The sequence below is a fragment of the Pelophylax lessonae genome (assembly GCF_965119305.1).
Source record: "Pelophylax lessonae genome assembly, chromosome: 9".
NCBI classification, from domain to species: Eukaryota; Metazoa; Chordata; class Amphibia; order Anura; family Ranidae; genus Pelophylax; species Pelophylax lessonae.
Window position 1 is genome coordinate 33,749,241 of NC_138776.1, and position 22,571 is coordinate 33,771,811.

Sequence of the window (22,571 nt, forward strand, 5' to 3'; positions counted from 1 at the left end):
CCTGTGCGATTTTTTGATCATGCGCTATAAACAAAAAAAGTGCGACAATTTTGCAAAAATAACAATATTTTTCACATTTTTTTATATGAAATTCCCCCCAAAAAAAATGTAAAAATCAAAATTTTTTAACATTTTAGGCCAATTTGTTTTCTTCTACATTTGTTTGGTAAAAAAAATTGCAAAAAGCGTATTTTGATTGGTTTGCGCAAAAGTTATTGCGTTTACTAACTAAGGGAAAGATTTTTGTCATTTTTATGTTTTTTTTTTTTAACGAGTAATGGCGGCGATCTGCGATTTTTTTTTGCGGTACTGCGACATTGCCGCGGACAGATCGGACCCTTGACTGACATTTTTGACACTTTTGGGGTTACCAGTGACATTACTACAGTAATCAGTGCTATACATATTCACTGTTACTGTAAAAATGACACTGGCAGGGAAGGGGTTAACTTTATTGGAGAAGGAGGGGTTAAGTGTGTCCCTAGGGGCGTGATTCTAACTGTGATTGGATGTGGCTGTGTGTGTAACAGCACAGATCTACAGTCCTACATAGCAGGACCGTATGATCTGTGCTGTTACACAGGGGAGATTGACAGGCGGCTTTGTTTACATTAGCCGCCTGCCTTTCTCCCGGTGTAACCGACGATTGCGAGTGACTGGCGGACATCGGGGCCGCCGTTCATTCACGCAGAGGGGTCCGTGAGCGAGCGGGAGCGCGCCTCCGGCGGCGCGCGCTCGCTCCCTAGAGCCTCACAGGCTAGCGACGTAGTACTACGTCGCTTTGCCTGTGAGGGGCTGACCGCCGCAGTAAATAGTTGTGCGGCGGTCGGCAAGCGGTTAATACCCCATTAAATGTACTTTTTTTTTAACAACTTCTGAACCAAAAGGTTTTACCCCCTTAATGACCACGCCATGCCTGCTATACGGCACTGCATTTTTTTATACTGACAGTTGCTCATAGGTGCGACGCTGTACCCAAATAAAATTGATGTCCTTTTTTTCTCCCACAAATAGAGTTTTCTTTTGGTGGTATTTGATCACATATGCAGTTTTTATTGTTTGCGTTATAAACAAAAAAAAGCGAAAATTCTGAAAAAAAAAAAAAAAAACTATATTTTTTACTTTCTGCTATAAAACAGCCAATAAAAAAAAAATGTAAAATTCAAATGTTTTCACCATTTTAGGCCAATATGTATTCTGCCACATATTTTTGTTAAACAAAATCCCAATGAGTGTATATTGATTGGTTCGCGCAAAAGTTATAGCATCTTCAAACTAGGGGAAAGGTTTATGGCATTTTTATTTATTTATTTTTTACTAGTAATGGCGGCGATCTGCGATGTTTAGCGGAATTGCGACATTGCGGCGGACAGATAGGACCCCTAACTGACACTTTTGAGGGGATCAGTGACATTACTACAGTTATCAGTGCTAAAAATATGCACTGTTACTGTACTAATGCCACTGGCAAGGAAGGGGTTAAAACCAGGGGCGATTAAAGGGTTAAATGTGTGACTAGAGGGTGCTTTCTAACTGTGTGGTGGATGGACTTACTAGATGAATACAGAGATCTGTATTCCCTAACAGCAGGAACACAGGATCCCTGTGTTCATCTGTGGCAGAAAGCTTGCTTTGGGGGCACTCAAGAGGAGGGAGGGGCCCGGAGCTCCAGCCAGGGAACGGAGAAGAGGAGGATCCGGGCTGCTCTGTGCAAAACCACTGCACAGAGCAGGTAAGTATAACATGTTTGTTATTTAAGAAAAAAAACACGAGACTTTACAATCACTTTAATGCATTAGGGTGAAAAAAACCATGAGGCTTTACAATCCCTTTAAATATGGTGGCTTCATTCGCTTTTTTTATTTTTTATTTTAGCTTTTTTCCTTTACATCTGGTGATTCCGCCAGTAATACACTTCCTGTCGTAGGGTAACAATGCCCACTCACCTGACTATCTATGGCAGAGCAGTGATGTTATCATACTTAGCTCTCCTGATTTGGACTACAAATACCTCCTCCTCTACTCATCTACGTTAGACTCCATTCACAGGGGTGGCTGGGGGATAAAAACAGATGGATGACCTGCGTTTTTACTGCCCTCTGACCGCCCACCTACAAACAGTTTTGAAGCAAATACAGAGTTTGACAAGTGGCACCACCTGCCAAACTCTCCCATGTAGGTGAGTGGGATTGAGCTGCACCTGTGGGCCAAGTCCATGGCTTGCAGTCACTGCATAGTTCTGCAACGTAAAATTGGTTCAGCAAAAACAAAAATGTCAGTATCGTTTGCTGAATGCCTGAAAAACCTCCTCTTGCAGGCCTCTGAAAAGCAATCTACCCTGCAGATGGATTTTCGGGGGGGGGGGGAATTTGATTTGTAGTTCACAGAAGATAGTTGGGAAGGCAGACAACATTGTTTCACATTCGTTTCAATGCATTAAAAATACAGTTGTGGACGGACCCTCTCTGCAGGGGAGGACTGGGCCAGGGGGCATTTGCCCCCTGGGCCACTCTGATGCCCCGTTAAAAGGCTCCACTGCTTTTGCCACAGACATGCCTAAAGGATTACTGGTGACGAGAAGTAAAAAGTCCCCACTGAGTGAGGGATGAAAGCAAAGACAGAGTGCAGGCCTCCCTCCCAGCATGGATGGTGTAAACTATGTCTGAGCAGAGGCCAGTTGCCTGCCCCACTGGAGACTCTCCTCCCCAGGCAGCCCCTGCTCCCCCCAACTACCCCTGCTGGCCAAGTCGGGAACCCGGATTCGCCCGGTGGATTGAGAGTACCTGGAGCGGAGCTTTCATTCTGGAATGGGGGTCAGTAGGAGGGCAGGAAGAGGGAGGGGGGGCTGAGTCTCTGCACCATGGGCCTCTGGTTTGTACTTGCCCCCCTGGGCCAAAAGTTTCCAGTCAGCCCCTAACTATCTGGCAGGATCAACAGGTATTTTCTGTATTCACAGGGAATGTATTTTGTTGGAAAAAGAAAACGAATGCAACCACTTTATCTTAGAACTAAATAAAAAAACCTACATTTTTTTTTATTTTTGGGTTTAGAATTTTAAGCAGTGGTAAACCCAAAAGCAAACTTTTATTCTATTGCAGCTTATCTGTTCTTAGATGTGATTGCTGCATTCATTTTCTTTTCTTTCTTCTATTTTCATCTGGTGATCCAGCCAGTAAGTCTGCTGTTTTTCAACAGAAAAGCTATCTTGCCGTTAGAGGGACAAACCATTTACCACTGTCGGGGGGCTTACAATGATCAGTTTTTGTTTAGTCATGGAAAACCCTTATCCCAAAAGGAAAAAAAAAAAAAAAAACAATTTGCTGTAACTGATTATGAAGTGTGAGTTGGAGTTCTGCTTCAATTCATTAATGTATTAGTGTAAATCTGCTAGTAAATCTAACGCTGCTTACCAATTCTTAGATACAATAGCTGCATTAGTTTGACAGTACTCACCATCACTGGGAATGAAAGACAGATACTTAATGGACACTGAGAATATGGTATGGATTGCTTCAAATTGGTTCTGTGTTTACACTTATGATAATGTGCATTGAACTTCAATGTCAGAGACATGCTCTCCCTATTGTCTGTGTATTGAGGTGTGATGTGGATTCTGTTAACCACTTAAGCCCCGGAGGATTTGGCTGCTAAAAGACCAGGGTTTTTTTTGCGATTTTTTTACTGCGTGATTTTAACGGACAATTGCGCGGTCGTGCGACGCTGTACCTAAACAAATTTCACGTCCTTTTTTTCCCACAAACAGAGCTTTCTTTTGGTGGTATTTGATCACCTATGCGATTTTTTGATCATGCGCTATAAACAAAAAAAGAGCGTAATTTTTGCAAAAATAACAATATTTTTCACGTTTTTTTATATGAAATTCCCCCCCAAAAAAATGTAAAAATCAAAATGTTTTAACATTTTCGGCCAAATTGTTTTACGCTACATATGTTTGGTAAAAAAAATCGCAAAAAGCGTATTTTGATTGGTTTGTGCAAAAGTTATCGCATTTACTAACAAAGGGAAAGATTTTTGTCATTTTTGGTATATTTTTTTTTTAACGAGTAATGGCGGCGATCTGCGATTTTTTTTGCGGTACTGCGACATTGCGGCGGACAGATCGGACCCTTGACTGACATTTTTGACACTTTTGGGGGTACCAGTGACATTACTGCAGTAATAAGTGCTATACATATGCACTGTTACTGCAAAAATGACACTGGCAGGGAAGGGGTTAACTTTATTGGACAGGGAGGGGTTAAGTGTGTCCTAGGGGCGTGTTTCTAACTGTGCAGGGACATTGCTATTGGTGTAAAAACAAAGATCAACAGTTCTACATAGTAGAACTATCTGATCTTCATTTTCACACCAGGGAGAATGACGGGCGGCTTGTTTACATAAGCCGCTCCGCCTTTCTCCCTTCACAGGAGCGATCGTAGTGTGACCGGCGGACATCGAGTCCGCCGGACACACGCACTGACTTGTCTGTGAACGAGCCAGGGCGGGCGCGCGCCTCGGCGGGCGCGCGCCCGCCCGCAATAGGCTCGCAAGTCAGTGACAGGCGAGTGACGTATCGATACGTCACTCTGCCTGGCCGGGGCTGACCGCCGCAGTACATAGTCGTGCGGCGGTCGGCAACCGGTTAAGCCTGTCTGTCCCATTGTTAAATGTTAATGAACTCACATATTGTTTCTGTCCAGATAGCTAGATAATTAGTTCAGGTCAATTCTATTTCTGTATGCAATTTAATCTGCATATGATAACGTAATCAGGAAACCCCTGATCTGATGGGGTAATCTGATCAGGAGGGGGATGTCCATGCTGTATATAAACTGTGTGAGAATGTTCAATAAAGGAGAAGGTTCTAAAACTTGTATAAGCAAAGTTGTCGGCTAGCTTTGTATGGGGGCGGCTGGAAAATATGATATCTATGTTCAAGACGGAAGGAAGCCTTATACTGACGGAAGACCACAAACACAGTGTGGGTCGCAGTTCCGTTACAATTAGTTTTTCTTTTTTATTGGAGGCTAGAAGGGTAACAGTGCTCTCAGCAGGGACAACCCAATCCATACACCAGAACCACTCACAGGTGCCTGAGCTCAGTGTGTCCCATCACACTCCAACATCATAAGTAGAAGAAATAGTCGGGCACACTGAGCGCCTTGAAGTGTAGTTTATTGGTACATCAGTGTGACAAATAAAACAATAACTCTGACGCGTTTCAGCAGAAGCCTTCAAGCTGACGCATTTTGGTAGAAGACTTAGTTGTAGCTACAGGGGTGCTTACAATGATCAGCTTTTATTTCTATATGTAAAATCTTTATCCCAAATGGAAAAAATTTTAGCTGTAACTGATTTTAAAGTGTGAGCTGGGATTTAGCTGCAATTTGTTAGTGTATCTAAATTAGTCCATCTAAAACTCCCCTTCCCTCAGACTGACAATGCTGTTGATGAAAGGTGCCCCCTGTGCTCCCTCATCCACAGTGGGGGGGGGGGCATTTTAATACAGGAGGTGTGTTTACTGGCCAGATCACCAGTTGAAAACAGAGAGGAAAAAAAGCCTAAAAAGAAAAAAAGAAAAGAAAACGAATACAGCCACCAAATGTAATGATTGGTAAGCTGCAATATATGACATTTTTGGTTTTGGGTTTAATACGCTTTAATCATTTCCTTTCTTTGTTACTTTTTTTGGGAGGGAGGGGGGTGATGAGCAGAAGACATTTCTGAAGTTGGCACAATAAAAATGATTCACTGTCTTGCCAGCTTTGCTGGTTTATTGGTTACTGATCCTCCCATCATTATAGGATTCCTACATTATTTTCGCTTGGCTGAGCCGAGGGGTGAGAATTTCTCATAGCAGAGCTGTGAGGTTCATGATTCCCAGCAGAGCTGGTGTTATGTTTTCACTAATGTGATGCTGTGCAGCCGACACTGGAATTGTGGTGTTTAAAGATGAACTCCGGGCAGATATATATATATATATATATATATATATATATATATAAAAAAAAGAAAGCTGAACTCCATTCATTTAAATGTAATCCTTAATTCCGCAAAAGATAGAAATCGACTTTGTGTGCACTAAATGCCCTTGCAAACCCAGAATATACCTTTTAAAAGCGAGAGCAGAGTTGTGGGAGAAGCCCAGCAGGCCCCACCTACTGCAGGCTGCCTGTAGAAAACTACAAGAGGAGGCGGGGACAAGTCCAGCCGCCCTGCATATGGAGAGAGAGCAGAGTTGTGGGAGGGACCCACCAGGTCCTACCCACTGCAGACTGCCTGTAGAAAACTACAGGAGGGGGCGGAGACAAGATCAGTCACCCTGCACTGGGAGAGAGAGCAGAGTTATGGGAGGGACCCACCAGGTCCCACCCACTGCAGGCTGCCTGTAGAAAACTACAGGAGTGGGTGGAGACGAGACCAGTCACTCTGCACAGGGAAAGAGAGCAGAGTTGTGGGAGGGACCCACCAGGTCCCACCCACTGCAGGTTGCCTGTAGAAAACTACAGGAGGGGGCGGAGATAAGACCAGTCGCCCTGCACAGGGAGAGAGAGCAGGGTTGTGGGAGGGGCACACCAGGCCCCACCTACTGCAGACTGCCTCTATAAAACTACAGGAGGGGGACGGAGACAAGACCAGTCACTCTGCACAGGGAAGGAGAGGAGAGTTGTGGGAGAAGCCCATCAGGCCCCACCGACTGCAGGCTGCCTGTAGAAAACTACAAGAGGAGGTGGGGACAAGTCCAGCCGCCCTGCATATGGAGAGAGAGCAGAGTTGTGGGAGGGACCCACCAGGTTCCACTCACTGCAGGCTGCTTGTAGAAAACTACAGGATGGGGCGGAGACAAGACCAGTCGCCCTGCACAGGGAGAGAGAGCAGGGTTGTGGGAGGGGCACACCAGGCCCCACCTACTGCAGACTGCCTCTATAAAACTACAGGAGGGGACGGAGACAAGACCAGTCACTCTGCACAGGGAAGGAGAGGAGAGTTGTGGGAGGGACCCACCATGTAACACCCACTGTGAGCTGCCTGTAGAAAACTACAGGAGGGGGCGGAGACAAGTCCAGTCGCCCTGCACAGGGAGAGAGAGCAGAGTTGTGGGAGGGACCCACCAGGTCCTGTTCACTGCAGGCTGCATGGCAAAAAACTACAGGAGGGGGCGGAGACAAGACCAGTCCCCCTGCACTGGGAGAGAGAGCAGAGTTGTGGGAGGGACCTACCAGGTCCCACCCCCTGCAGGCTGCCTGTAGAAAACTACAGGAGTGGGCAGAGACAAGACCAGTCACTCTACACAGGGAAAGAGAGCAGAGTTGTGGGAGGGACCCCCCAGGTCCCACCCACTGCAGGCTGCCTGTAGAAAGCTACAGGAGTGGGCAGAGACAAGACCAGTCGCTCTGCACAGGCAGAGAGAGCAGATTTGTAGGAGGGGCACACCAGGTCCCACCCACTGCAGGCTGCCTGTAGAAAGCTACAGAAGGGGGTGGAGATAAGACTAGTCGCCCTGCACAGGGAGAGGGAACAGAGTTGTTGGAGGGACCCACCAGATCCCACCCAATGCAGGCTGCCTGTAGAAAACTACAGGAGGGGCGGAGACAAGATCAGTCACTCTGCACAAGGAGAGAGAGCAGCAGTGAGCGGTCTTTATTACAGGAAAGTCTCACACTGGATTACTGCAGAGATCTGGAGTAAATATACAAAGCACTCTGAGATCCAAGAAGAATACACATGACGTATGTTCATTAAAAAAATCTTTACATGCATTTTTTAAAGTGGCTAATGTATCTGTAGTTAAATCTGCCTCCTGTACCTGTCCACAAAGCAGACACACAGACTAGGAGGGGGAGCAGCACTCTGAGCCAATTAGGAGCAGTAACTCAAAAAGAGCCAGGGTTTGGGTGGAGCCAATCCATAAAGTGGGTGTGATGGGTGGTTTCTGCATATTTAGAGGCAGGGCGTGGGCAAGACCAGCCCACAAAGTGGGTGTGATTTGAGTGTGCCCACCCAGAAAGTGAGTGGACATATTATGGGCTGTGGTTGAGGTGAACAATGAGTAGGTCCCTCTCCCCACTGCAAGGGTCAACTGCTGGTTTGTCTGTAGGCAGGTTGCCTACAGCACATTAGCTAGGAAGTTGGCTGGCCCAGGCTGGGGAAGGGTTAATGTTCTGCACTATAGAGGATTTTGGTGGTCTTTTTTCATGACTTCTCCTTTTTCATTTATTTATTTATTTATTTTTTTATTTAATTTTTTTTTTTAGCTCTGGTAATTACAAGGAAAGAAAGAAAGAAACAAAAACATGATACATTATGAGGCAATGTTTTTTAACTGATCAATATTGAACACTTTTGAAACAAGATGTTAAAGCTTAAAGGGGGGTTTAAGTGATCTTTTTGTTCTTTTTTTATTACTTCTCCTATTTCATTTATTTTTTAGTTTTTATTTTATTTTTATTTTTTTTTTTTTAGCCCTGGTTATTATAAAGAAAGACAGAAAAAAAACATGATATATTCACGAGGCAATGATTTTTAACAGATCAATATTAAAAAATGTTGAAACAAGATGTTAAAGCCTATAGAGGATTTTGGTGGTCTTTTTTGTTCTATTTTCATGACTTCTCCTTTTTCATTTATTCATTTATTTTTATTTTTTTAATTTAATTTTTTTTAGCTCTGGTAATTATAAGGAAAGAAAGAAAGAAACAAAAACATGATACATTTATGAGGCAATGTTTTTTAACTGATCAATATTGAACACTTTTGAAACAAGATGTTAAAGCTTACAGGGGGGTTTAAGTGATCTTTTTTTTACTTCTCCTATTTCATTTATTTTTTTAGTTTTAATTTTATTTTTTCAGCCCTGGTTATTATAAAGAAAGAAAGAAAAAAACATGATACATTCACGAGGCAATGTTGTTTTTTTTAACAAATTAATATTGAAAACATCTAAAACAAGATGTTAAAGCTTATAGAGGGTTTTAGTGGTCTTTTTGTTCTTTTGTTATTACTTCTCCTTTTTCATTTATTTATTTTTTAGCCCTGGTTTGTATAAAGAAAGAAAGAAAAAAAAAACATAATACATTTATGAGGCAATGTTTTTTAACAGATCAATATTGAAAACTTTTGAAGCAAGATGTTAAAGTTTATAGGGGGTTTTGGTGGTCTTTTTGCTCTTTTTTTAAAACTTCTCCTTTTTCATTATTTTTTTAGTTTTTATTTTATTTTTTTAACCCTGGTTATTGTAAAGAAAGAAAGAAAGAAAAAAAACATGATACAGTCACGAGGCAATGTTTGTTTTCTTAACAAATTAATATTGAAAACATCTAAAACAAGATGTTAAAGCTTATAGAGGGTTTTAGTGGTCTTTTTGTTCTTTTGTTATTACTTCTCCTTTTTCGTTTATTTGTTTATTTATTTTTTAGCCCTGGTTTGTATAAAGAAAGAAAAAAAAAAAAACATAATACATTAAGCAATGTTTTTTAACAGATCAATATTGAAAACTTTTGAAGCAAGAATTTAAAGCTTATAGGGGGTTTTAGTGGTATTTTTGTTCTTTTTTTTATTACTTCTCCTTTTTTTTTTTTTTTAGCCCTGGTTATTATAAAGAAATAAAGGAAAAATCCTACTACATTTATGAGGCAATGTTTTTTTTTTTAACAAATCAATATTGAAAACTTTTGAAACAAGATTTTTTTTCTTTTTTTATTGTTTTTTTATTATTTCTCCTTTTTTTCTTTTTTAGCTCCAATCTTTTCCCTTTTAGCTGTGCCTTCCTCCCTTCTTTCTCTCTCTCTCCCCCAAGCCCTGCACTCTAACTGAATTTGTCTTTGTGACGCTTTCTCTGTATCATACGTGAGGGTCTCACAAGAGGCGGTGATGCGGTGACCCAAATTCAAAGTGACAGCTCCGGCCAAGCGTCGCCCTCCCCGAGGTCACATGTCACAGCGCGGAGCACAACGCGCCCGTGTTATTGCATTCTCGCTGTTTTTGTGATACGCAGAAAAATATGTTCCAGCTCAATGTTTTTTTTTTTTTTTTTCTTTTTTCCTCCTTCTTTGAATTATTTTTATTACTTGTACCTTTCTACGTCTCGTCCTTTTGTTTCTTTCCCTCCTGGTCTTTTATAGGTCTAATTTTTTATTTATTTTTTCCAGTGCCATCTGCTGTGCCCATAATACACCAAGTCAGTCGGTCCACTCAGAGTATCACCTTATCCTGGCCCGAACCAGAACAACCGAATGGCAAGGTCCTTGACTATCAGCTGCGTTACCGTGAAAAGGTACCTGCTACAAATGCCTCTCGGGCTCATTAGCCCATGACTGCGATGAACCTAACGCAGCACACAGACAGACATCTGCTACCAGCAACATCTGCCTCTCTACAACACTAAATCTGTGTGTAGCCCTCGGGCCAACTAGGCATTTGCCTAAAGGCTGCACTCTACAAAGAGGCATCATATGGTATTTTAGCATTTACTCTTTGCATCCTGTTATGTCTGTTGTATAATTAAAGCTCAACTCCAGGCAAAAAAAAAAGTTTTCCCTTGCAGTGGGGCTGTACTCAAGGGTTAAAGTGTTACTAAACTCACAACAGTAAAATTAGTGTGTATATGCTGTAAAGCATGCTTGCTTGTTATACTCACTGTAGAAACTAAGGGGTTAATCCTCTGCATTGTGTAAAAAGCAGTTTGAGCCTGTCTTCTCTGATCCTCCCCTTCTTCCACAGCCCCCAATCCATCTCCAGATAGTACAGAGCCTTGGGGGCACTCTGCACATGCTCAGTTTGGTGTGTATTACTAGAAAGTTTTTTTTTGTCTTGGGCCAATCAGCACTGTCAAGGGTCCTGAAGCCTCATAGGACAGTCAAAGTAGAATGAAAACTCCTCCTGCAAGCTTTAACCAGACACTGATACAAGTCACAGGACTGCTATATACTCATATAAAAATCCGTGAACTATTGGCCAACATCCATATTTGGATACCAAGAAAAACGTGAAAGAAAAAGTTGGACTTTTAAAGGCCACAAAAGGAGGGATGATCACAATAATAAAAAATAATACATTTTATTACATCCATGAAGCATAAAAAATCATTTACACAGAATACAAAATATAAACATATTGTAAAAATATTCCACATAGGAATGTTATAAATACAAAGTGTCCTGAATACTATAAGTACAAAGGGCCCAGAAGATTATAAGTACAAAGGGTCCCTGTTTATGATGTAGGTCTTCAAAGCCGACGCGTTTCGCCACAGGCTTCTTTACGGCTTTGTGAATCTACCTTGTGTCTGGCTGCAGGGCAAAAGTGGGGACGACCTGGGCAACATACCAGCCGCTCCTACGTGGGTAGCGCTACAGAATATACCTGAAATATCTTTTTTTTTTAGCATAGTAATCTCCTCTAATAGGCAGAATGTATCTGCTCGTAGTGTCCACTCCAGTATTGGGGTTGGTTTTGTGGCTTTCCAGTACTTGGGGATCAGGCTTTTGTCTGCATTTAATAAACAGGGGGCATCAATGCTTTTTTTATATTTTTAGGTAGACATATACACTATATTACCAAAAGTATTGGGACGCCTGCCTTTACATGCACATGAAGTTTAATGGTATCCCAGTCTTAGTCTGTATGGGTCAATAGTGAGTTAGCCCACCCTTATATAACTCTGGACATTGCTTTGTGCACTGGTGTGCAGTCATGTTGGAACAGGAAGGGGGCATCCCCAAACTGTTCTCACAAAGTTGGGAGAATGAAATGTCTTGGTATGCTGACACCTTAAGAGTTCCCTTCACTGGAACTAAGGGGCCAAGCCCAACCCCTGAAAAACTCCCCCACACCATAATCCCCCCTCCACCAAATTATTTGGACCAGTGCACAAAGCAAGGTCCATTAAGACATGGATGAGAGGGTTTGGGGTGGAGGAACTTGACTGGCCTGCTCAGAGTCCTGACCTCAACCCAAAAGAACACCTTTGGTATGAATTAGAGCGGAGACTGCGAGCCAGACCTTCTCATCCACATCAGTGCCTGACCTCACAAATGCACTTCTGGAAGAATGGTCAAATATTCCCATAGACACACTCCTAAACCTTGTGGACAGCCTTCCCAGAAGAGTAGAAGCTATTATAGCTGCAAAGGGTGGGCCAACTCAATATTGAACCCTATGGACTATGACTGGGATACCATTAAAGTTCATGTGTGTGTAAAGGCAGGCGTCCTGATATATTTGGTATTATAGTATACATATTATGAAATAAGCCCACCCAGGATCCTGTGGAAGGGTACTAGTGAGCATGTCCACCAGATATGAAATACAGTTGCTGAAGCTAATCATACATATGGATCTGGCATTGTGTACATCGTCAGGTTGGATAAGAAGACCTGGCTCGTAATCTGCCTTTCTGTGTATCCCAGAAGTGTTCAGTAGGATTGAGGTCAGGTGTCTGTGCATGCCACCTGAGTTCTTCCATATCATGTCTTTATGGAGCTGGCTTTGTGAACAGGGGTACAGGTAAGCAGGTGCAGTTAGCTACATTGCCACTAGATGGCTCTATGACCATACATTGTCTGGTCACAGCAGACAGTGTCATAGGTGCTAGGTCAGTGATGGCGAACCATTTTGAGCCAGAGTGCCCAAACTGCAACACAAAACCAACTTAACTGTTTCAAAGTGCCAGAGAGTTAGTAAAGGGGGTGGGAATGTGATATATCACCTCCCAGCCACCTGCCGTCTGGAAATTGATCCACAGTGGATTGCTTCTCATAAGAGCAGCAAGGGATGCTGCATATGTAAATGTACCCCAACCCAGCTACTCACCTCTGCATCCCAAAGCCCCCCTCTTTGCTTACTTCTACATGCCCTGCTCACTATTGCACCCCCACAAAGCTGCTAAACTTGTAAAGGTTAGCCGGTCAGTGGTGTGCGCTCTTCTTCCTCACTTGCCCACAGAGAGGGCTCTGCGTGCCAGCTGTGGCACGAGTGCCATGGGTTCGCCATCACTGTGCTAGATCCCTTTTAGGTAGACCCATTCCGTAGTAAGGTCAGGGGTGAGTCAGCACCCATATATAAATCAGGTAGGGAGAGGTACACTCTGTTTAGGGGCATGGGAGCTAAACACCCTGCATCTGTGAGAAAGTAGCCAACAAATGTAGGCCCTGGACAGGGCAGAAGGCCGGGTGGAGTAAAACTGTATATAGGAGGAGCCAGCTGTAGTCATTCTGCCCCTTATGGAGGCAGGGGCTAGGGCAGATTGAAAAGGCCTTTTAGGCCAGGCTGGAGATCCTTATGTCAGGCTAATTCCCTGGAGAGTTTCCGGGAGAGATGTACCTAGTAAGAAGGTGACTAGAGAGAGCACAGTCCTGTGAACATAGCTCCCAACTGTCCTTGATTTTGAGGGACTGTCCCTGATTTGGAACGATGTCCCTCTGTCCTCCTCATTTGTCCCTCATTTTGGTCTGATCTATATAGTTGTATATAAAATGCACTTTTTACCTTTTAAAAAGTGTTTCCCAGTGTTAAACCTTTCATCCAATTTCTAAATTGCTGCAATTGTAAATTTCAAAAGTCGGTATAAAGGAATAATAGTGGTAAAAAAGCACTTGTGAGTTTAACTAATCTCATTTTTTTGTATAATTCTCCATTAAGGGACCATGGCAGGGTGTGTGTCCTATGCCTACATAGTTTTGCTAATAGATGTCCCTCGTTCCCAATTCAAAAAGTTGGGAGATATGCCTGGGAGTATTAATGACCCTGGGTAGAGGAGAGTCTGGAAGGAACATGGATGATAAAGTGGAGTCTGGAAGGAACATGGATGATAAAGTGGAGTCTGGAAGGAACATGGATGATAAAGTGGAGTCTGGAAGGAACATGGATGATAAAGTGGAGTCTGGAAGGAACATGGATGATAAAGTGAAGTCTGGAAGGAACATGGATGATAAAGTGGAGTCTGGAAGGAACATGGATGATAAAGTGAAGTCTGGAAGGAACATGGATGATAAAGTGGAGTCTGGAAGGAACATGGATGATAAAGTGGAGTCTGGAAGGAACATGGATGATAAAGTGCTGTTCTATTTCTTGTGTAGACATTCCTTCCTTGGGAATTTAAAGGTGTATGATCAGGAATGTTGGGTGGAGGCCTATGGTGGAAGGGTTTGGCCTCAGCAGGAGGAATAGTATTCTAGCAGGGCTGAATCAGGGATAGGGACCTCTCATTTGGCTCCAAAACCAGGCAACCACGAAGCCCCCCGCAGAGTAATACTGAAACAGAAAATAGCATTCCTAAATGGTTGACAAGGTTGGAAGCACACAGATATCCATTATGTCTATGTACCCTATACAGTGGGGGTCGGCAATCTGTCGATCGGGATCTACCAGTCAAACGCTGCCAGTTGACTGGTAGATCCTGCCCTGAGCTTGCCAACCTGCCGTTTGTAGAGCAGTGAAGAGCAGGGCCTGCACTGCCAGAGTGAGCAGGCAGCTGCACTCCAGTTAAGCTATATAAACTGCACTCTGTCTCTCTGTATCCAGCCTAGGACCACCCAGCGCCAGGAAAGGATGGTGCCCTTGGAATAGAGTTCACATGTGGGGAAGGGGCACATCGGGCTCCATATTGAGTGCTGCACTCCATCTCTCTGTATCCAGCCTAGAACCGCCCAGCGCCAGGAAAGGATGGTGCCCTTGGAATAGAGTTCACATGTGGGGAAGGGGCACATTGGGCTCCATATTGAATGCTGCACTCCGTCTCTCTGTATCCAGCCTAGGACTGCCCAGCGCCAGGAAAGGATGGTGCCCTTGGAATAGAGTTCACATGTGGGGAAGGGGCACATTGGGCTCCATATTGAATGCTGCACTCCGTCTCTCTGTATCCAGCCTAGGACTGCCCAGCGCCAGGAAAGGATGGTGCCCTTGGAATAGAGTTCACATGTGGGAAAGGGGCACATCGGGCTCCATATTGAGTGCTGCACTCCGTCTCTCTGTATCCAGCCTAGGACTGCCCAGCGCCAGGAAAGGATGGTGCCCTTGGAATAGAGTTCACATGTGGGGAAGGGGCACATTGGGCTCCATATTGAATGCTGCACTCCGTCTCTCTGTATCCAGCCTAGGACTGCCCAGCGCCAGGAAAGGATGGTGCCCTTGGAATAGAGTTCACATGTGGGAAAGGGGCACATCGGGCTCCATATTGAGTGCTGCACTCCGTCTCTCTGTATCCAGCCTAGGACTGCCCAGCGCCAGGAAAGGATGGTGCCCTTGGAATAGAGTTCACATGTGGGGAAGGTTCACATTGAGCTCCATATTGAGTGCTGCACTCCAGTGAAGTGATACAAACTGCACTCCGCCTCTCTGTATCTGGACTAGGACTGCGAAGCGCCAGGACAGGATGGTGCCCTTGGAGTAGAGCACATCGGGCTCCACATTGAGTGCCGTGGTCTTGCGGAAAGCATGCACTATTTTTTAAAATCACACTGCACCAAATCACATGGTACGGCAGTAAAATCCAATCTGGTGCAGGTAAATGCACTGCATTTGTGATGTGCATTTGGGGTGCCAGTAACAATGTATTGGAACCCGCAAAGGCAGTGCAGGAAACACACACAGAACAAGCATTTCCTGCATCTCATTCTGCTGTAAACTGGCAACAGACCCCCCTGACCTGTGATCTTTTACTTCTCCCATGTTGTTCAGGTAGATCCCCACCCCTCTAAAGCCTGGTACACACAATGAGATTATCGGATGAACGATTGTGCATTTTTTTTTGCATGCTAGTCTCCATATCGAAAATGAAGAGGTTACTAAAGCTACAAAAATTCTCCCACGACAGAATACAACTTCAGAAGTGATGTAATGTATTGAATTTTCGGACTAAAACTGTGTGGATTTAACGAAAATCGTACAATCTGGTATCGTACGAGAAGAACCTTCGTGCTTGTCCCATTGGATATACCTGTCCTGATTGGCTCTCGATTGGCTAATGATCAGATTATCATAGAATCGTTTCAAATGCAGTATTTTTTGTACTATTTTCTGATCGTGTGTACTAGGCTGAAGGTTGCCTCCCCCTAATAGTAATAGTAATAGCACCCTTCACTGCAAAAATAACTCAGTTATTTGGATTCCAAGGGATGTGTGGGTAAGTTGTCCACAAATCTTTGGACATATAATGGTTTCGATGGTTAGTTGTCTTCATGGGTTTGACCATATAATGATTGTGATGGTCAGGTGTCTTCATGGGTTTGACCATATAATGATTGTGATGGTCAGGTGTCTTCATGGGTTTGACCATATAATGATTGCAATGGTCAGGTGTCCACAAACCTTTTGGATATATAGTGATATTTGATGGCTAATTATTTACAAACCTTTGAACATATAGTAGATGTGATGGTTAGGTGTCTTCATGGGTTTGACCATATAATGATTGTGATGGTCAGGTATCTTCATGGGTTTGACCATATAATGATTGTGATGGTCAGGTGTCTTCATGGGTTTGACCATATAATGATTGTGATGGTCAGGTGTCTTCATGGGTTTGATCATATAATGATTGCAATGGTCAGGTGTCCACAAACCTTTTGGACATATAGTGACATTTGATGGGTAATTATTCACAAACCTTTGAATATATAGTAGGTGTGATGGTTAGATGTCTATATGCTTTTGGCCATAAAGTTAAAACAACAGTTTAATTACTCTTCAATAAAATTTACCTAAATCACTAAAGTTTCCCTGTTAGATACCCTCACCTATGTTCTATAGTACAATGCTCTTTGTGATTGTTGGTTCTCCTTCTTCTTTCCAGGCTGACGAGGGGGAGTCTCTGTCTCTTATCAGTGAAACAAATACAGCTACAGTTGGAGGTCTCAACCCCGGAGCGATTTATGCCTTCCAGGTGAGAGCCAGGACGGAGCGCGGCTATGGGTCCTACAGCGGGAACATGTACTTCCAGACTCTGCTGGGCGGTAAGTGTCCCCACGCATCTGGTGTTATCCATAGTCTACTGAATAATGCATGTCTCCTCATTATAGGCCTCCGCTATATAGCCGAAAGCTCAGTGATATGCAAAGACAAGGGAAGCAATTAGCGGAAGAGGCTGAGTTCAGCGACAAGGGATGTATACACAACTATGACATTTACCGGCTGCGAGATCAGTACTCCTGTCAGCTTGTATTTCTTGTAGGGCGACGCAAACGCAATGTGTGTCGAGTCCAAATAAGTCAGAGATGTTGAGCAAAGAGCGCAAGTGTTCATCAAAACAGAGGCTGTGCTGTCCTACATTATGCACTCAAAGTCAAAGTGCCTTTCTATGGAAATATTGTTGACAGATGCACATGGAGTATTTAAAATATGTTCTTTGCTTTTCCTGAAGATTCATGCAATCCCTCCTCAAATCTTTTTATCATTTAAAAGACCCTGTTAGTTTCCTAGAAAAAATTCCAAATGGCATCTCCTTGCAACAGAAGAGGTCCTCACCTCCCTGGAGGCTTGTGTCTCCTACCTCCCTTCCATGCAGCCTCTGTCAGAATTCCACATATAGCACTCCATACTCACCAGAGGCAGATAAGAACCTCCAGTGGTTGGGTGAGCTATTGTTTCACTTAGGGTAAGATCTTTGGAATTAGTGGAGTGATGAGTAAAGATGGGCACCAGTGACTCTTTAACCACTTAAGCCCCAGCCCTATTTCGGACACTTTTTGTTTACAAGTTAAAATCAGTATTTTTTCCTAGAAAACTACTTAGAACCCCCAAACATTATATATATTTTTTAGCAAAGACTCTGGAGAATAAAATGTCGGTCATTGCAATATTTTTTGTCACGCGGTATTTGCGCAGCGGTCTTTAAAACGCCATTTTTTTGGAAAAATTTTGAAAAATCACATTTCACTGCATTTAAAAAATACTAAACAGTAAAGTTAGCCCATTTTTTTTGTATATTGTGAAAGATGATGTCACGCCGAGTAAATAGATACCCAACATGTTACGGTTTAAAATTGCGCCCCCCCCCCCCGTGGTATGGCGACAAACTACGGTCAATAGAGATCTCAATAGGCGACGTTTTAAATTTATTTAACGGTTACCAGTTTAGAGTTAGAGTGTAGCTCTTTTTTTTTAATTATTGCCCACGCTCTGGCGATCACGGTGATACCTCACGTGTGGTTTGAACAGCGATTTTATTCGCGGCTCGACTTCCGTATACGTTTTTTTGTGCGCGAGCTAACGGTGACGGGGGCGGTTAAAATTTTTTTTTTTTTCCTATTTATTTTATTTTTTTCTCTAAATTTATTACAGGTTTTTTAAAAAAAATAAAATCTGATCACTTTTATTGCTGTCACAAGCAATGTAAACATCCCTTGTGACACCAATATGTAGTGACAGGTACTCTTTATGGAGGGATCAAGGGTCTAAAAGACCTCCACTCCACTTCCATGTATGCAAAACGCCGAAAAAAGCGTTTTTGCATACAGCCGTTTTTTAAATGTGCCGCTTTTTGCAGCACAGTAACCCGAAAGTGACGTCATGGACGCCGGCTCCATGTTACGTCATCGGAGACCCAATCGAAGCCGTTTCTGGCATTGATCGGGGCTCCATCCAGCCGGCGGATGTGCCGGCTGGGTGCTCAGGGCTCCCGGTGGGAACAAAGTCACGGAAGGCGGCGGGAGGGGGTGGGGGGACGTCCCCTCCCGCTCACCCGGGTAACGATGGAGCGGCTCCCGAGCTGCATCGGTCCTTACGGACGGAAAGCCGACCGTTGGCACTAAACCACGGTACCGGGATCTAGCTAGAGGCATCATCCCGGTATACCCCTGCAAAGTCTGCCGACGTATATATACGTCGATGTGCGGTAAGTGGTTAAAGAAAATCTTTTTAGCATTTATTACCTCTTTTCAAACTCCTGGGAGAAAAAGTTAGGGCAAAGGACATCCATGTGATGCGGCCAACTCCGGAAGAGGGACAAAAGGTACTTACAGCTTCCAAAGGCAGAGAACATTGAAGCCAACCCAGCATCCTGGGAATCCCGCTCCTGGCTTCAAGTTACTGGGTGGTCCAGCTACCAACTCCTTGGGCAGAGGTCACCATACTTCAGTCAAGATCCAAGCTTCTACCCAGCTTTTCCAGTATCCCACTTAGAACAAAGTTCCTCCATAATGCTTCAGTCTCCATACCCAGCACTCTAGTCCTTAATCCCAGGCCTCTTTCAAAACACAGGGTCATCCTCTCTAGGCCAAAGGCATAGCACTGCATCCTTACCCAGGTAGGAGGCCTGCTGTAAATTTGACTTCCCATGGGCACTTCTGAATATTTATACCCTCTCTCAGCCTGCACCACTGGCAATAAACCTCCTAGTGGTCTATAAAGGCTATTGAGCGGGACACTCCCCAGCATCAGGCAAAGGCAAACAATAAAAAGAAATTAGGAGAGAACCACAGAATGCTGAACAAACAGGCTTAGGCTTTCAAAAGTCACTTCTGCTTAAGTGGTCCAAGAAAAAAATTAGAAGTTTCTTTTTTTTTTACCTTAATGCATTCTGGGCATTAGGGTAAAAATACCTTCTACAGGCGGTCCCTGGGTTACAAACAAAATAGGGACTGTAGATTTTTCTTAAGATTAATTTGTTTGTAAGTCGGAACAGGTACATTTTTTTAAGTGTATCTCCAGCCAAAAGAATAATTTTTACGTTTTTTGGACAGCATAGGGAAAGGTTAACACCCCTGTACCATTTGTTTTGCTGTCTGTACCCCTGTTCAGAAAATTTCCCCTCACTTTCTGTCCCTATGACAACTGGATTTTGAAAATTTTGGGTTGTTGTGGACACAAGGATTGGTGATAAAGCTTTAGTGGAGACACCTTTTTCCCATGAGAACTCTTACAGGAGTGAATTTCCCTTCCTAGGGCTAGATTTCTCATCACTTCCTGTTGTCTTCCTCCGTTTGTAAGTGGGAGTCGTTTGTAAGTCGGATGTTTGTAACCCAGGGACCGCCTGTACATGCAGCCCCCCCAAGCCCCTCCTATACTTACCTGAGCCCGATCTCGATCCAGCGATGTGCACAAGAGCAGTGTCTCTCCCCTTCCTCATTGGCTCAGGGACAGCAGTGGGAGTCATTGGCTGCTGCTACTGGCAATCACAGACACTGAGGAGGGAGGGGGTGTGGGGTCAATTGACACACAGAGCCGGGTTTAAAAACGATCCTGCACGAGTTCCCCCATAGCAAGCGGCTTGCTGTGGGTGCACTCAGTGGGGGGGGGGGAGCCAGGAGCACCAGCAGGGAACCTGAGAAGAGCGGGATCAGGGCTGCTCTCTATGCAAAACCATAGCAAAGAGCAGGTAAGTATGACATGTTTGGTATTTTAATAAAGCATCATTAAGCATTTACAAACACTTTAACCACTTGCCGAGCGCCGCAAGTACATATACTGCGGCGGTCAGCCCCTCACAGGCAAAGTGACGTACTGGTAGGTCACTAGCCTGTGAGGCTCTGTGGAGCGAGCGCTCGCTTCACGGACCCCCCCGAGCGTGTGAGCGGCGGACCCGATGTCTGCCGCTCACTCACGATCGTCCGTGACAGCGGGAGAAAGGCAGGCGGCTTGTGTAAACAAGCCGTCTGTCATTCTCCCCTGTGTAGGAACAGTGATCATACGGTTCTACTATGTAGGACCGTTGATCACTGTTCCTACACCTCAAGCCACAGCCAATCACAGTTAGAATCACGCCCCTAGGGACACACACAGCCCCTCCCTCTCAAATAAAGTTAACCCCTTCACTACCAGTGTCATTTTACAGTAACAGTGCATATGTATAGCACTGATTACTGCAGTAATGTCACTGGTAACCCCAAAAGTGTCAAAAATGTCAGTCAAGGGTCTGATCTGTCCGCCCCAATGTCGCAGTCCCGCAAAAAAAATCGCAGATCGCCGCCGTTATTTGTTAAAAAATAAAAAAAAAATGACAAAAATCTTTCCCTTTGTTAGTAAACGCGATAACATTTGAGCAAACCAATCAAAATACGCTTTTTGCGATTTTTTTACCATACATATGTAGCATAAAACAAATTCGCCGAAAATGTTAAAAAATTTTGATTTTTACATTTTTTTGGGGGGGAATTTCATATAAAAAAATGTGAAAAATATTGTTATTTTTGCAAAATTGACACTATTTTTTTGTTTATAGCGCATGATCAAAAAATCGCACAGGTGATCAAATACCACCAAAAGAAAGCTCTGTTTGTGGGAAAAAAAGGACGTCAAATTTTTTTAGGTACAGCGTCGCACGACCGCGCAATTGTCCGTTAAAGTCACTAAGTGCCGAATCGCAAAATACCCCCTGGTCAGGAAGGGGGTAAAATTTTCCGGGGCTTAAGTAGTTAAGCCAGGGTGGCTACAGACATTTTCTGGAGTGTGGAATACCAGCGTACCCCACCATGGTTCCTTTTTTTGACCCCTGCTTCACTACAGAACAGCAGTGCCCTTTTTTTTATGTAAAACCAATTTTTTCCTTGTAGGAAGTGAACAGGCGGAAGTATCACAAGACAAGCTACCTCTTATAGTTGGATCCTGCCTTGGTGCTTTGGCCTTCATTGGAATCTCCATCATGCTTATCCTCATCCTTCTCTTCAAGAGGTCAGTACAAGACATAAATGCATATTTCAATATTCATCAAGTGGTGAGGAGTGCTGGATTTCAGTGTATTTTATATAGACATGAGTTTTTATGCCGAAGTAGACTAGAAACTCAATTTTTTTCCTAGGACTTTTCTGGATGGTCTTTAGGAGTATATAAATGTAGTATAATTCATAGAAGCACCATATTAACTTATAAAAGTTCAGAATTAGATTTTATTTGTAGTAGGCAATGCATTTCTGCAGTGGTGTATTTATGTTTTGTTCTGCCCTAGGCCTGACTAAGTTTGTGCACCCCCTACTTTAAATATGACCCACCCCTTCCGGTAAAGGCCACACCCTTCCTGTTTATGACCCGCCCTGACATCTGTACACCGCAGACCACAACCACAGTCTATCTGTGCCCATCAGCATAGCCTTATCAGTTCCCATAAGTTCAGCCTCATCAGTGGCCGTCAGTACAGCCTCATCAGTGGCCACCAGTGTAGCCTATCAGTGCCCATTAGTGCAGCCTATAATACTGGCAGGTAGCAGTGTGACTGCTTTATGGGGGTGCCAGACTGATTTGCTTCCTGGACCCTGCCCTCTGGCTCAATTCGACCCATAATACTGGCACTAAACTAAAAGTGTAGCGCAAGTGGGCAGGGACCCTTTTCGTGCGGGAGGTGGGAGGAGTCTGTTTTTTTTTTAATGCAGTGTGCAGCTTTTTTGCTGCCCCCCTGCAAAGTGCCGCCCTAGGCCTGGGCCTTGTCAGCCTAGGCCAAGATACAGCACTGCATTTCTGGGTGCAAAGGTCAGATTCACTATCGTCATTTAGTTTCCATAATGGATTTTTACCTTGATTGAGCTATTTAGAAAAAATACCACATTATGGCAACTAGATGGTGCTCACGATTTTTAGGAGATGACTATATTACACAAAATGTGCCAAGTTTCCTTGGAGCTGTGCGAATCTATGTCCCATTCATA

At 43.8% G+C, this 22,571-nt stretch overlaps 1 protein-coding gene across 1 annotated transcript in view; it reads left to right on the forward strand.

Annotated features, from left to right (window-relative positions):
* The window catches only part of LOC309562560 (ephrin type-B receptor 5-like), a 128,052-nt gene that overhangs the window by 71,021 nt on the left and 34,460 nt on the right, over positions 1-22,571 (forward strand). The window contains exons 6-8 of the mRNA XM_082266809.1: positions 10,149-10,273; positions 16,790-16,949; positions 21,486-21,603. Of these exons, the coding sequence (XP_082122935.1) occupies positions 10,149-10,273; positions 16,790-16,949; positions 21,486-21,603 (403 nt within the window). The remainder of the gene's footprint in view (positions 1-10,148; positions 10,274-16,789; positions 16,950-21,485; positions 21,604-22,571) is intronic.